This window comes from Engystomops pustulosus, chromosome 6, assembly GCF_040894005.1.
Source record: "Engystomops pustulosus chromosome 6, aEngPut4.maternal, whole genome shotgun sequence".
Lineage (NCBI taxonomy): Eukaryota > Metazoa > Chordata > Amphibia > Anura > Leptodactylidae > Engystomops > Engystomops pustulosus.
Window position 1 is genome coordinate 30072106 of NC_092416.1, and position 14811 is coordinate 30086916.

Genomic DNA, 14811 nt, shown 5'->3' on the forward strand with positions numbered 1-14811 from the left:
AGTCATGTATTGTATATGGGGTACAGGACACGACTAGTGCGGTCACTCATGTATTGTATATGGGGTACAGGACACTACTGTGTGGTCAGTCATGTATTGTATATGGGGTACAGGACACTACTGTGTGGTCAGTCATGTATTGTATATGGGGTACAGGACACGACTAGTGTGGTCAGTCATGTATTGTATATGGGGTACAGGACACTACTAGTGTGGTCAGTCATGTATTGTATATGGGGTACAGGACACGACTAGTGTGGTCAGTCATGTATTGTATATGGGGTACAGGACACGACTAGTGTGGTCAGTCATGTATTGTATATGGGGTACAGGACACTACTGTGTGGTCAGTCATGTATTGTATATGGGGTACAGGACACGACTAGTGTGGTCAGTCATGTATTGTATATGGGGTACAGGACACTACTGTGTGGTCAGTCATGTATTGTATATGGGGTACAGGACACTACTAGTGCGGTCAGTCATGTATTGTATATGGGGTACAGGACACGACTAGTGTGGTCAGTCATGTATTGTATATGGGGTACAGGACACGACTAGTGTGGTCAGTCATGTATTGTATATGGGGTACAGGACACGACTAGTGTGGTCACTCATGTATTGTATATGGGGTACAGGACACTACTGTGTGGTCAGTCATGTATTGTATATAGGGTACAGGACACTACTGTGTGGTCAGTCATGTATTGTATATAGGGTACAGGACATGACTAGTGTGGTCAGTCATGTATTGTATCTGGGGTACAGGACACGACTAGTGTGGTCAGTCATGTATTGTATATGGGGTACAGAACACGACTAGTGTGGTCAGTCATGTATTGTATATGGGGTACAGGACACTACTAGTGTGGTCAGTCATGTATTGTATATGGGGTACAGGACACGACTAGTGTGGTCAGTCATGTATTGTATATGGGGTACAGGACACTACTAGTGTGGTCAGTCATGTATTGTATATGGGGTACAGGACACGACTAGTGTGGTCAGTCATGTATTGTATATGGGGTACAGGACATGACTAGTGTGGTCAGTCATGTATTGTATATAGGGTACAGGACACTACTGTGTGGTCAGTCATGTATTGTATATAGGGTACAGGACACGACTAGTGTGGTCAGTCATGTATTGTATATGGGATACAGGACACGACTAGTGTGGTCAGTCATGTATTGTATATGGGGTACAGAACACGACTAGTGTGGTCAGTCATGTATTGTATATGGGGTACAGGACTCTACTGTGTGGTCAGTCATGTATTGTATATGGGGTACAGGACACGACTAGTGTGGTCAGTCATGTATTGTATATGGGGTACAGGACACGACTAGTGTGGTCAGTCATGTATTGTATATGGGGTACAGGACACGACTAGTGTGGTCAGTCATGTATTGTATATGGGGTACAGGACACGACTCGTGTGGTCAGTCATGTATTGTATATGGGGTACAGGACACGACTCGTGTGGTCAGTCATGTATTGTATATGGGGTACAGGACACGACTCGTGTGGTCAGTCATGTATTGTATATGGGGTACAGGACACTGATTGACCTAAAAGAAGAAAGTTTTATTCCGATTTCATGTCAAATAGTGAGGAAAACCTGCATATGTTTCCTATAATATGGTGTACGTAAACTTCTGATTCCAGCCGTATGTGTAAGGGCTCATGCACATTAATATGGGCTCGTCTGGGCCATAAAACGGGCGAGCGCATGGCTGGTAGGAGGGCTGAGCTCTCCTCACCCCTCCACTCTCCAGAGAAAGCAGAGCAGCTGCCGTGTATTTCATCTTAATATAGGATGTGTCCTGTATGTTGTATGGCGGCCACCATGGTCATGGAGTGATGGGACACTGTGCGCTCACTGCACGGTGACCCGGGGCCATAGACTTCTATGGGGGTTCTGATATGGAAGCAGATTGTGCCGTGTCACCTGCCCCCATGTGCACGGGGCCTAAGTGGAGTCACAGTGGCTTATAGTGGTTGCTAGTGTAATCTTCATGGGTTAGTAGATAACCTCACCTGTACTTATGATGGGGTGAGCAGTCACAGGTACCAGGGTCTTGCTTGGTATCACACGACTTCCTGGGCCCTGGCTCTCGGCGGAGGTTGCACTTGGTGTTGTTTTGGTCTGTGCTGAAGTGGTCACTGGATGGGGGTTAATGGTGGCTGTGGCCGGTTTCATGGCTAAACTGGGAAGCTGTGATTGGCTGATGCCTCCTCCTCCTCGCACCGCCATATTCTGTACCTGAGAATAAGATGTCAGCATCTGCACCAGGACCTGGTATGGCCCCTGTGTCACTACAGCATGAGCCGGCAGTGTTATCAGAGCCCTCTGTGTCCACCTGCTCTTTCGCTGGTTTATGATAAACCCTCGTGATAGAGGTACTTACCTGAGTGGTGGCTCCTGGACTGACCTCAGATGGGATATTGCTCACAGTTGCAGTTGGGGTAAAGATGAGCTAAAGAAAGACAAGGAGGAAGGTCATCCATTAGTCATTGCGAAAATGACTTTTTCTTAGGGGGCAATGACAGTGTAATACAGGGGGGACTGGATGACTAAATCTATATTATCTCAATGAAAACCTGTTGGACTTTTGCCAGGTCCAGCATCTTCCTTCTGCTGGTTGTATATGAGGGCCCCAGAGATAGCAGATGTATACTCAGACCCCAGCTTCTCCTATCCCCTGTGACCCCCAGAACTTGTGGCGGACCCACCATCTGTGCTCGTAGATACATCTGTGCCTGGTTGGTGCTCAGGGCTGGAGAGGCAGGACTTCCCAGGAGCACGGCCTGCTGAGTGATACCTGAGGATGTGGGGGGTGTGGAGCTGGCCGCCTGTGGACGCTGGATGATCTGAGGAGACCCTGTCAAGTTAATCTGCTGCAGATGAGACAGAAAGGAAAATCAGCGCTCTGCACCCCAACACATGAGTCCCCAGTACAGTATACTACTTGCACCCCAACACACAGTCTACATTACACAGTGTGCCCCTCATGTAGTTTACAATGTGCACCCCAACACATAGGTTACACTCCATTATATAAGTTGCACATCAGGAGCACAATAACACATAGTGTGCACCCCTACAATGCATGCATCGTGTAGGAGACCAGAGGCCACTGGTAGACTCACCGTCAGAGGCTGAGATGGATTTTGCTGTGAGGAACTGACAACAGGGGGCGCTCTGCTGGCGGCCAGGCTTGCCTATCAGTAAAGTGGAGGTAAGTTGAATTTGGATAAGACATAATGGAGGTACTTACCCGGCCGCTCGAGTTCACAGAAAGCACATTGTCCAACGATAATGCACTGTGCGGCGATTCAATAAGATCGTGCGCCTGATATCCTGCATGTGTCGCTTCCCCGCTCAGGTCCGATGGAATTCACCTTCTTTTTCGGGGTGCATGTAAGTGCTTTGTCTTGCAACATAATTTGAAAGTTAAATCCCGCGCTCAGTCCGAATCGTCCGACGGCCCGCCCCCAATATATGTCGCATGGAAGCCAACGCAGCTGCGCCAAAAATCTATTGGGTGCGCCAAAATCCCAGTGCAGACATCTGCTAAATACCTGTACAAGCAGTGCAATCCCCGAAAAAGGCGACCTTAGTAAATGAGCCCCAATGTGGTGAAGCTACACAGGGGGGGTAGGCTATTACCTGCTGGGCTGCTGCCAGGTTCTGCAGCTGTGCGCTGCTCAGGTGCTGCTGCTGCTGTTGCTGCTGCTGTTGTAGCGCTGCGGTCTGCAGCATTAGGTGCTGCTGCTGTGCCGCGTACATCTGCTGCAGATACTGTGCTGCTGTATTGGGCTGGCGGGTCAGAGCCTGCTGGATCACCTACATGGGACAGGGCAGGAGATAACATGTTATACACAGTAGACTATATTATCTACAGTAATGTTTTCTGGTGCAAATTTGCAGCAGAACATTAACAAGTTGCAAATTTTAACTTCCACAGCTTGATGCAAGCAGCCCAATATTATAGCAACATGATGGACCCTAATCGTGCTCCTTTGTGGACCTCACCAAGCTTTCACACTGCTAATGATCCCTACAGTTCAGAGAAAAGTCAGGACGCTTCATACAGATCCCAGGAACACAAGTAGTTAACATTCTTCCGGAAGGCGGGGAGTGGGTCAGAGGTTAAGAGGGGTAAAGAGGTGAATTTACCCCCCTCAATTTAACCTGATACAATAAGGTCTTGTATAGAGAGGAGGGATCTGCTCCCGGATGTGGCGGCTCATCCATCACTGTCCTCCCCTTCTCCCAGTCTAGTGTGACAGCTCCTCCATCATCCCAGGGCAGGGAAAGCAAGTCCCCAGCAACAGCCAAAAACTATCCCTAACTAAGTCAGATGTACTGCTGAACTTTTACTGAGCCCATAAAATAATCCTGGGCCAGTGATGTAAAGGTGTAGTGCAGCCACCCAAGTGCGTACATGCAAGCTAGTACTCAGCAGTTATGTCATAGTGCACACAGTGCAAGCTAGTACTCAGCAGTTATGTCACAGTGCACACAGTGCAAGCTAGTACTCAGCAGTTATGTCACAGTGCAGGCAATGCAAGCTAGTACTCAGCAGTTATGTCACAGTGCACACAGTGCAAGCTAGTACTCAGCAGTTATGTCACAGTGCAGGCAATGCAAGCTAGTACTCAACAGTTACATCACAGTGCAGGCAATGCAAGCTAGTACTCAGCAGTTATGTCACAGTGCAGGCAATGGAAGCTAGTACTCAGCAGTTATGTCACAGTGTAAGCAATGCAAGCTAGTACTCAGCAGTTATGTCACAGTGCAGGCAATGCAAGCTAGTACTCAGCAGTTATGTCACAGTGCAGGCAATGCAAGCTGGTACTCAGCAGTTATGTCACAGTGCATACAGTGCAAGCTAGTACTCAGCAGTTATGTCACAGTGCATACAGTGCAAGCTAGTACTCAGCAGTTATGTCACAGTGCATACAGTGCAAGCTAGTACTCAGCAGTTATGTCACAGTGCATACAGTGCAAGCTAGTACTCAGCAGTTATGTCACAGTGCACACAGTGCAAGCTAGTACTCAGCAGTTATGTCACAGTGCACACAGTGCAAGCTAGTACTCAGCAGTTATGTCACAGTGCATAAAGTGCAAGCTAGTACTCAGCAGTTATGTCACAGTGCATAAAGTGCAAGCTAGTACTCAGCAGTTATGTCACAGTGCACACAGTGCAAGCTAGTAATCAGCAGTTATGTCACAGTGTAGGCAATGCAAGCTAGTACTCAGCAGTTATGTCACAGTGCACACAGTGCAAGCTAGTACTCAGCAGTTATGTCACAGTGCAGGCAATGCAAGCTAGTACTCAGCAGTTATGTCACAGTGCAGGCAATGCAAGCTAGTACTCTGCAGTTATGTCACAGTGCAGGCAATGCAAGCTAGTACTAAGCAGTTATGTCACAGTGCAGGCAATGCAAGCTAGTACTCAGCAGTTACGTCACAGTGCAGGCAATGCAAGCTAGTACTCAGCAGTTACGTCACAGTGTAAGCAATGCAAGCTAGTACTCAGCAGTTATGTCACAGTGCAGGCAATGCAAGCTAGTACTCTGCAGTTATGTCACAGTGTAGGCAATACAAGCTAGTACTCAGCAGTTATGTCACAGTGCAGGCAATGCAAGCTAGTACTCAGCAGTTATGTCACAGTGTAGGCAATGCAAGCTAGTACTCAGTTATGTCACCGTGTAAGCAATGCAAGCTAGTACTCAGCAGTTATGTCACAGTGCAGACAGTGCAAGCTAGTACTCAGCAGTTATGTCACAGTGCAGGCAATGCAAGCTAGTACTCAGCAGTTATGTCACAGTGCAGGCAATGCAAGCTAGTACTCAGCAGTTATGTCACAGTGCACACAGTGCAAGCTAGTACTCAGCAGGTATGTCACAGTGCAGGCAATGCAAGCTAGTACTCAACAGTTACATCACAGTGCAGGCAATGCAAGCTACTACTCAGCAGTTATGTCACAGTGCAGGCAATGGAAGCTAGTACTCAGCAGTTATGTCACAGTGCAGGCAATGCAAGCTAGTACTCAGCAGTTATGTCACAGTGCAGGCAATGCAAGCTAGTACTCAGCAGTTATGTCACAGTGCAGGCAATGCAAGCTAGTACTCAGCAGTTATGTCACAGTGCAGGCAATGTAAGCTAGTACTCAGCAGTTATGTCACAGTGCAGGCAATGCAAGCTGGTACTCAGCAGTTATGTCACAGTGCAGGCAATGCAAGCTAGTACTCAGCAGTTATGTCACAGTGCAGGCAATGCAAGCTAGTACTCAGCAGTTATGTCACAGTGCAGGCAATGCAAGCTAGCACTCAGCAGTTATGTCACAGTGCAGGCAATGCAAGCTAGTACTCAGCAGTTATGTCACAGAGCAGGCAATGCAAGCTGGTACTCAGCAATTATACAATAGTCCAGGTACACAATAGTCACACCACAGTGTACTTGGTGTAGGCAGGACAGAAATACTTACACAGAGAGCTTACATTCAGTGTCCTGGTAAGGCGGCACTTAACTAGTCTTCAATCTGGGGCGAGAGAGGCACGTGCAGTGCTCAGTCTCCTGAGTGTGAGGGTAAGTGTGCAGTGCCTCACTAGTCTTCTGTCTGTGATGAGTGTAAGTGTGCAGTGCCTCACTAGTCTTCTGTCTGTGATGAGTGTGAGTGTGCAGCGCCTCACTAGTCTTCTGTCTGTGATGAGTGTGAGTGTGCAGTGCCACACTAGTCTTCTGTCTGTGATGAGTGTGAGTGTGCAGTGCCACACTAGTCTTCTGTCTGTGATGAGTGTGAGTGTGAGTGTGCAGTGCCTCACTAGTCTTCTGTCTGTGATGAGTGTGAGTGTAAGTGTGCAGTACCTCACTAGTCTTCTGTCTGTGATGAGTGTGAGTGTGCAGTACCTCACTAGTCTTCTGTCTGTGATGAGTGTGAGTGTGCAGTACCTCACTAGTCTTCTGTCTGTGATGAGTGTGAGTGTGCAGTGCCTCACTAGTCTTCTGTCTGTGATGAGTGTGAGTGTGCAGTACCTCACTAGTCTTCTGTCTGTGATGAGTGTGAGTGTGCAGTGCCTCACTAGTCTTCTGTCTGTGATGAGTGTAAGTGTGCAGTGCCACACTAGTCTTCTGTCTGTGATGAGTGTGAGTGTGCAGTGCCTCACTAGTCTTCTGTCTGTGATGAGTGTGAGTGTAAGTGTGCAGTGCCTCACTAGTCTTCTGTCTGTGATGAGTGTGAGTGTAAGTGTGCAGTGCCTCACTAGTCTTCTGTCTGTGATGAGTGTGAGTGTAAGTGTGCAGTACCTCACTAGTATTTCCCCTGAGTGGCGGGTGCGGTACCTTACCCGTCTCTTGCCTGTTCTGTGGTGTGGAGTTGCTGTGCCTTAGGGAGTCTTCTGTCGGAGCTGTGTGTGGGGGGCGCTGTGCCTCCCTAGTAACCTCTGCCCCTTCTGACATCTTTCTTACAGACCATACAAAAAGGAGAGGAAAAGGGTGGGGACAGGGGGTCCATGTGCTCCCAGTGACCATTCCTGCCCCCTGTACAACCTGACTGCAAGCTTCATGCATGATACAATTCACCATTTATACAGAGCTATAGGACCTTGCTGCAAAGTCTGTAAGCCTCCCCCAAATTATTAGACCCTGCTGTAACGTTTGTACCTCCTCTCCATCAAAATTTTGAAAGCCGCTGTGTGTATTGGAGGCTTGTGGTGGGCTTTGTAGCACAATGCCTCAGTATCATTGCTACCTGAACAGTCTGTCGGTCTTGCATCCCGCTGTGTCCTGATCCTGAGGGGTTCGCCGGGCGGCTGTTGCTGGGTGCAGAGGAGTTTGGGGGCTCATTCTCCATCTTTGTCATATAAATAGAAAACCAGTGGGTAAAGTGTCATCAACTGTGGAGACAAAATCATCACAGGAGGTGAAGAAAGGGAAGAATCCAAGGAAACCTTAAAATATATTGAATATATATAAAGAGAGCATCTTATAGGGGATCAGATACTTAGGGGTTCATCTATTCATTCATGTTACGTCCAGAACCATAATCCTCTCTAAGCCCCTGGCACCAGTACTGTACATATTAGACACTTGCCACCTGTCCACAGTAGTCGGACACCCAATCAGGAGAGCAGGGGTCCAAAAGTCAGTACCCAGTGGAGTGCGGGGGTCCATATTTATCCAGGACAGTGTCCCCTACACTATGATGAGTTGCTATTATTACTGATATTCTCTCCTTTATGTACTCCTCTTCTTGCTTGTCCCAGGGTTATGTGTTGGTCTGATCTCAGTAGTGACTCCCCTTGTACTTTATTTCCTTTACTAATTAAATTGATTTTCTGGTCCTTATGGTCATTTTTTTTATACTAATAACCCATACCGAGGATAAGTCATCAGTATCAGATCTGTTGAGGTCTGACTTCAGGACCACACACTTATCTGTTTGGCATTGCTTTTGACCCCCATCTCCATTATAGATTCTGGTTCTAGAGGCCGTGCCAAAAAGCCGATCATGATGTGGCTATGGACTGTGGACTCTAGCTCTGCTCCTATTCACTAAATGAGAAGAGAGGTTCATTACTCCGGTCCCACAAACAGCAGAGGGTGCCGTCTTTAACCTGTACTCAGTAACAGATCAGTAGTTAAATCCCCATATACTACAATAGTAGTGTCAGGCAGCAGTGGTAGTGGACCCTCTGGACCATCATGGACGATGACGTCAGCCAACACCTGGGAGCAGAGTGGTACACGGTTTTCACCAGAGCCAGCCGCAAAGCGTGTAGGACTTGCTACAGCGTGGTACCACCAGGTCGCTCCAAGGCGAAGTACTAAGTCATATAGCAAAGTCATAGTCAGGGACAGGCAGAAGGTCAGGACAGGCAGCATGGGATCGTAGTCAGTAACGGAACTGGGGCCACAACAGGAAATCGCAATACAGACAAGGAGCATAAGGGAAAAGCTGTCTCTAGGACACAAGGCATGAGATCCGGCAGGGGACACAGGAAGGGATCGGGATTTAAACAGGAAGGGTAGCCGGCCAGCACCAATTTTCTGTGCACTGGCCCTTTAAATCTCAGAATGGCGGTATGCGCGTGCCGGAGCGAGGAGACCATTGGTGGATCATGGACAGGTGAGTGGGGCTGATGGTGCACAGTAGGGAGGTCACAGGAGCACCTGTGACAAGTAGTAGTACCGTAATGTAGTATATGGTATAAGCAATCAGACCCCCTTAGAGGACTAAAAAACTAAAAATAAATTTAAAAAGAACCTAAAACTCCAAATCACCTCCCTTTCCTGAACTGATATAAAAAATAAACATGTCAGGTATTACTACATCTTAAAATGCCTGATGAAAATACAAAAAACAATTATTCCTGGGGGTAGACCCCATAATGTAAGATAACGTCAAAATGTCCGAATCACCACTTTAGTGCCCATAAAAATTTTATTAAATCATTGTACTGTCCCCAAAATAGGTAAAAAAAAGGAGACCACAAGAAAATGACACTTATGCATTTCCACTTCAATTTCCGTCCAATTTCCCTAACAGAAAACAGTTATGGAATCTGAAAGGAGGGGAGCAAAAATTGTTAATTCCAATTGGGGGCAAGGGGGCCCTCCTCCTGAGCTGGAGGATTACAAATGGAATATATGGAACACATAGAAATGGAATATAGGGCACCCCTATAATCACAACTAACATCTAGAAATAGAAGGTATAGGGTATTAGATAATAAGAATAATATTTCTTTCCATTCATATAATGGCCCCTTGCTGCCAGATTATCTGGGTCTTTCTGTAATGTTTTACATGTTCTACAAATTCTGTATCAATTCTAATGAAAGGGGAAACTATGTAACAGTTGTTGGTGACTTGTATCCAAAACACGTTTCATGCTAATACCTCTTCCTAGAGAAGCAGCTTGGCTGTGGGTGTAGGAAAGAAAGGGCTAAATTGCAGCCCCTCACTCCCCTATTTTATCCCTGTACAATTTTGAGTACCTGTTAGATATCAGTCTTACACCTGTTGTGTGCCTGTAGTAGTGCTGCTACCACTAGAGGGCGTGCTGACATATACAGACTTCCTCCCATTCTATTCTGAGGCACACACCAGGGACAGTCTCCTTTATAGTGTAAGCTCTGTGGTCAGCAGGGTCCTTTCTCCTGGGATGGGTCGATTTTATGGTCAGCAGGGACCTCTTTCTAGTGGGATGGAAGCTCTTATGCTCAATGACATCTTCTCTTGAATAACCTGTGAGCTTTTATGGTCAGTGAAGTTCTCTCTCCCCTATAGGACCTCTCATGGTCAGTAAGGTCCTTGTTCCCATAGGTCCTCTTTTAGGATTTAGTACTAATGGTAAATGAGGTCTTCTTTCCAGGAGATTATGGTTTTACAAATAGAGGAGAACTTCCTCTCCTGTACAATGGGACCTCTTATGGTCATTAGGTTGCACTCTCTTGTAGAGTGTAAGCTCACGTGGCCAATTGAATCTTTTCTATCACAATGTGTAAGGTTTTATGGAGCTCAACTCTAGACATGGGCATCAGCAGCACCAGGGACCACTTTCCTATAGAGTGTAACCTCGTTGAGTCCCTACATCTGTGAAGTGTAAGCTCTTCTGGTCAGTGACGCCCTCTCTTGAGTAGAGTGTAAGCTTTCATGGTCACTGAGGCCCCTTCTCCTCTATGATCACTGGGCTTCTCTTTTTCATAGAGTGTAAGCTCCTATGGGCAACACTATCCTCTGTTCCTAATCTGACTGTTGATGTCAGAGACCTGTTCTTGGGCTACCAGGGGTATTTTGAGAACTCAATGTATTGCTATCTTTATATACACACCACAGACATGTATAACATGAAAGGCTACATACCTATGATGAAGCTGCAGGGACGCCATGTCAGCAGTGCTGCTATCTGCTCAGAGCATCCTATGTCAGGCAGGTTAAGCCTTGTACCTCCCTGTATCCAGCACTGGCCTGTCCCCACCCCACTGCCCTCTTCAAAGGCAGCATGTTTCCTGCACAGGGGGGAGGGGGCACCGAATCTGCCACTTTCTGGCTGGATACAATTACAGGAGGATTTCTTGTAGTGTCTCATTACTCCTGCAAGTTCCTGTCTGCTCGCTGTACAGCCCCCAGGCACCAGGGGCCACCAGCAATGAAGGGGTTACTGCACCACACTATAGTCACATGTGGCAGACACAGAGGGTTAATCATTCAGTGATGGAAAAGATATATATATATAGGTGGTCCCCTACTTAAAAACACCCCACTTACTGATGACCCCTAGTTACAAGCGACCCTGTGGATGTTGGTAATTTACTGTACTTTATCCCCAGGCTGCAATGCCCAGCTTTAAGGGTGATGTCACACATGGCGTTTTTAGGCGTTAAAAAATGCATCCATTTTTAAAACCCAAAAGATTTAAAATCCAATTGTCATAAAGACCAAAAAGATTTTGGCTGCAGTTACAATGATAAAATACCTGCATACAGGTTCGACTTACATACAAATTCAACTTAAGAACAAACCTACAGAGCCTATCCTGTATGTAACCTGGGGTCTGCATGTATATATAGTAACACACATGATGGAGGGAAAATGCTGGGATAGTAATAATGTGAGACCACCCATCATCATCATCTGCATCATGTGTGTAGTGTCACAGAAGATGGGCTTTGGGGTCATACAGTCCACGTAGCAGGTCAGTCTGTGACTAGGGACATGGTTGGAGGGGTGTAGAGGAGAAGGATGAGAACAATGGATAGATGCTTGCAGAATGGACATCAAATTACTAAGTGACCTGCTACAAAGAATGGAGACAATCTTTTACCAAAGGAAATGATCCGTCACCAGAGGTGGCACATGTCACAGCCATAGCATAGGACACCCCCATTGCTGTATCAGGGTATAGTCACAAGACCCACCTGCAATAATCTGAGGTTTGTCTTGGCTTTTCAGTAGGGGCGACAAGGAAATGCACTAAACGACTAAATATCCCATCCACTGTACAATATCTATACTTGCTGGTACCTACTCATACTTACAAGTCTATGTACCATTCTCTTCACTGCTGCACACACCGGTATGACACTACACAATACTGTACAATCCTAGCACACCTGTATGACTCTATACACCAGGATACGCTAACTACATAAAATAGGGTACAACCCTACACACCTGTATTGGGTACACTCCCTGCACACCTGCTTACACCTCATGCACACCTCTACTTGTGAACGTCTACTCAGATCTATTCTTTCTGCACCCTAACTTAACTGCACATATCTACATAATTATCTTCCTGTACACCTGGATAACTCTCTACACACCTGTATCACTCACTGCACACCTGTATAAACTCTACACACCTGTATCACTCACTGTACACCTGTATAAACTCTACACACCTGTATCACTCACTGTACACCTGTATAAACTCTACACACCTGGATAATTCAATATTAATCTGTATAACTCCTCGTACACCTGTAGAACTCTCTACACAAGCGGATAACTCCGTGTACACCTGGAGGATTCTCTACATTCCAGGATAACTGTCTACAAACCTCTATAACTCCCTGTAGAGCTGTATAACTCACTGTGCACCCGGATACATCTCTACACACCTTGATAACTTCCTGTACAAATGTATAACTCTCTACACATCAGTATAACTACTGGTACACCAATGTAACACACCTGTATAGCTCTTTATACTGGATAATTCTCTACACACCTTAATAACTTCCTGTACACTTGTCTCCTTTCTACACATGTAGATAACTCATTTGGATAACGCCCTCCACACTTTGATATCTTCCTGTACACCTGTATAACTTTCTACACACCTGTATCACTCTCAACACATCTGTGTAACTCCCTGTACACCTACAGAACTCAATGTATACCAGGATAACGCCCTGTACACCTACAGAACTCTCTACACACCCGCATAACTACCTGTACATGTGTATAACTCCCTGTACACATAGATAACTGTATATACACCTGTATAACTACCTGTACATGTGTATAACTCCCTGTACACCTACAGAACTCTCTACACACCCGCATAACTACCTGTACATGTGTATAACTCCCTGTACACATAGATAACTGTATATACACCTGTATAACTACCTGTACATGTGTATAACTCCCTGTACACCTACAGAACTCTCTACACACCTGCATAACTACCTGTACATGTGTATAACTCCCTGTACACATAGATAACTGTATATACACCTGTATAACTACCTGTACATGTGTATAACTCCCTGTACACCTACAGAACTCTCTACACACCTGCATAACTACCTGTACATGTGTATAACTCCATGTAAACCTGTATAACTCCCTGTATACCGGATAACTCCCTGTACATTTGTATAACTCCCTGTATACACGGATAACTCTATACACACCTGTATAACTCCTTGTAAACTTGGATAACTCCTTGTACATAGAGATAACTTTTAACACAACTTCAAATCTCCCTGTAAACCTGTAGAACTCTTTGAACATCTGAATAACTCCCTGTACACATGGATAACTGTATACACACCTGCATAACTCCCTGTAAACCTGTATAACTCTCTGTACATGTGTAGAACTCCCTGTACAGCTGCATAACTCTCTACTCACCTGCATAACTCCCTGTACATGTGTATAACTCCCTGTACATGTGTATAACACCCCATATACAAGGATAACTCTATATACACCTGTATAACTCCTTGTAAACCTGCATAACTCACTGTACACCTGGATAACTCCCTGTACATAGAGATAACTCTTTATACACCTGCATAACACCCTGTAAACCTGTATAACTCTCTGTACACCTGGATACCTCTTTACACATCTTCATCACTCCCTGTATAACTCACTGTACACCTGGATACCTCTCTACACACCTTGATAATTCCCTATACAGATATATAACTCTCTTGACACCAGTATATACCTCTCTGTACACCTGGATAGCTCTCTGCAGTCATGGCCATGGTTTTGAGAATGATACAAATGTAAATTTTTATAAAGAGTGTTAAAAAGATCGATCAGCTTAACAGCAATTAATGGCAAAGTCAATATTTGCCTAGAAAATGAACTTTTTCCCCCAAAACACATTTCAACTTCATTGCCGGCCTCTGCCTTAACCCCTTATCACCGACACTAGTTTTCAGCTCAATGACCAGACTCGATTTTTCAAATCTGTCCTGTGTCACGATAATTGGCTATAACTTCGGAACACTTTAACATATCCCGGTGATTTTGAGAATGTTTTTTCGTGATACATTGTACTTCATGTTAGTTGTACAATTCAAGTGATAAGTTTTGTGTTTCGGTCTGAAAAAAAGTGAAAATTTGCCAACAGTTCATAAAAACTTCATTTTCCAAGTTTGAAATATTCTGCTTTCTAGACAGGATGTCAAAACTACCCAAAAATCTTGATAATTAACATTTACGGAATGTCTGCTTTATGTTGAGATGATATTTTATGCGTCCTCTCACTTTATAGAGAAACTTCACCCCTCAACGTATGTAAAACAACTTCTATTAAGTCTATTAACCCTTTAAGTGTTTCACATGGGTTAAAACATGCTGCGATTTAGAAACTTTTGAATTTTTTTGGAAAATTGTACAGATTAATACGGACACGGTGATACCAAATATGTAAGTTTTTTTGTGTTTTATATACTTTATTTTCATTTTATGTGTAACTGGGGAGATTATGGGACTTTTAGTTTATTTATTTAATCATCTTAACTGCACATGCTCAGTTACATAAAGCC

General features: G+C 45.3%; 1 protein-coding gene across 6 annotated transcripts in view; it reads right to left on the minus strand.

Moving 5' to 3' along the window:
• The window catches only part of PHC2 (polyhomeotic homolog 2), a 149462-nt gene that overhangs the window by 12611 nt on the left and 122040 nt on the right, over window positions 1-14811 (minus strand). For 4 of the 6 annotated variants that reach the window (XM_072155424.1, XM_072155425.1, XM_072155423.1 and 1 more), the window contains exons 2-7: window positions 7764-7908; window positions 3674-3850; window positions 3154-3225; window positions 2737-2901; window positions 2412-2480; window positions 2041-2266 (exon numbers count right to left, since the gene is read on the minus strand). In XM_072155424.1, coding sequence (XP_072011525.1) covers window positions 2041-2266; window positions 2412-2480; window positions 2737-2901; window positions 3154-3225; window positions 3674-3850; window positions 7764-7874 — 820 coding nt within the window. In that variant the 5' untranslated portion in view covers window positions 7875-7908. The remainder of the gene's footprint in view (window positions 1-2040; window positions 2267-2411; window positions 2481-2736; window positions 2902-3153; window positions 3226-3673; window positions 3851-7763; window positions 7909-14811) is intronic. The other 2 variants (XM_072155427.1, XM_072155426.1) reach the window with 2 other exon arrangements.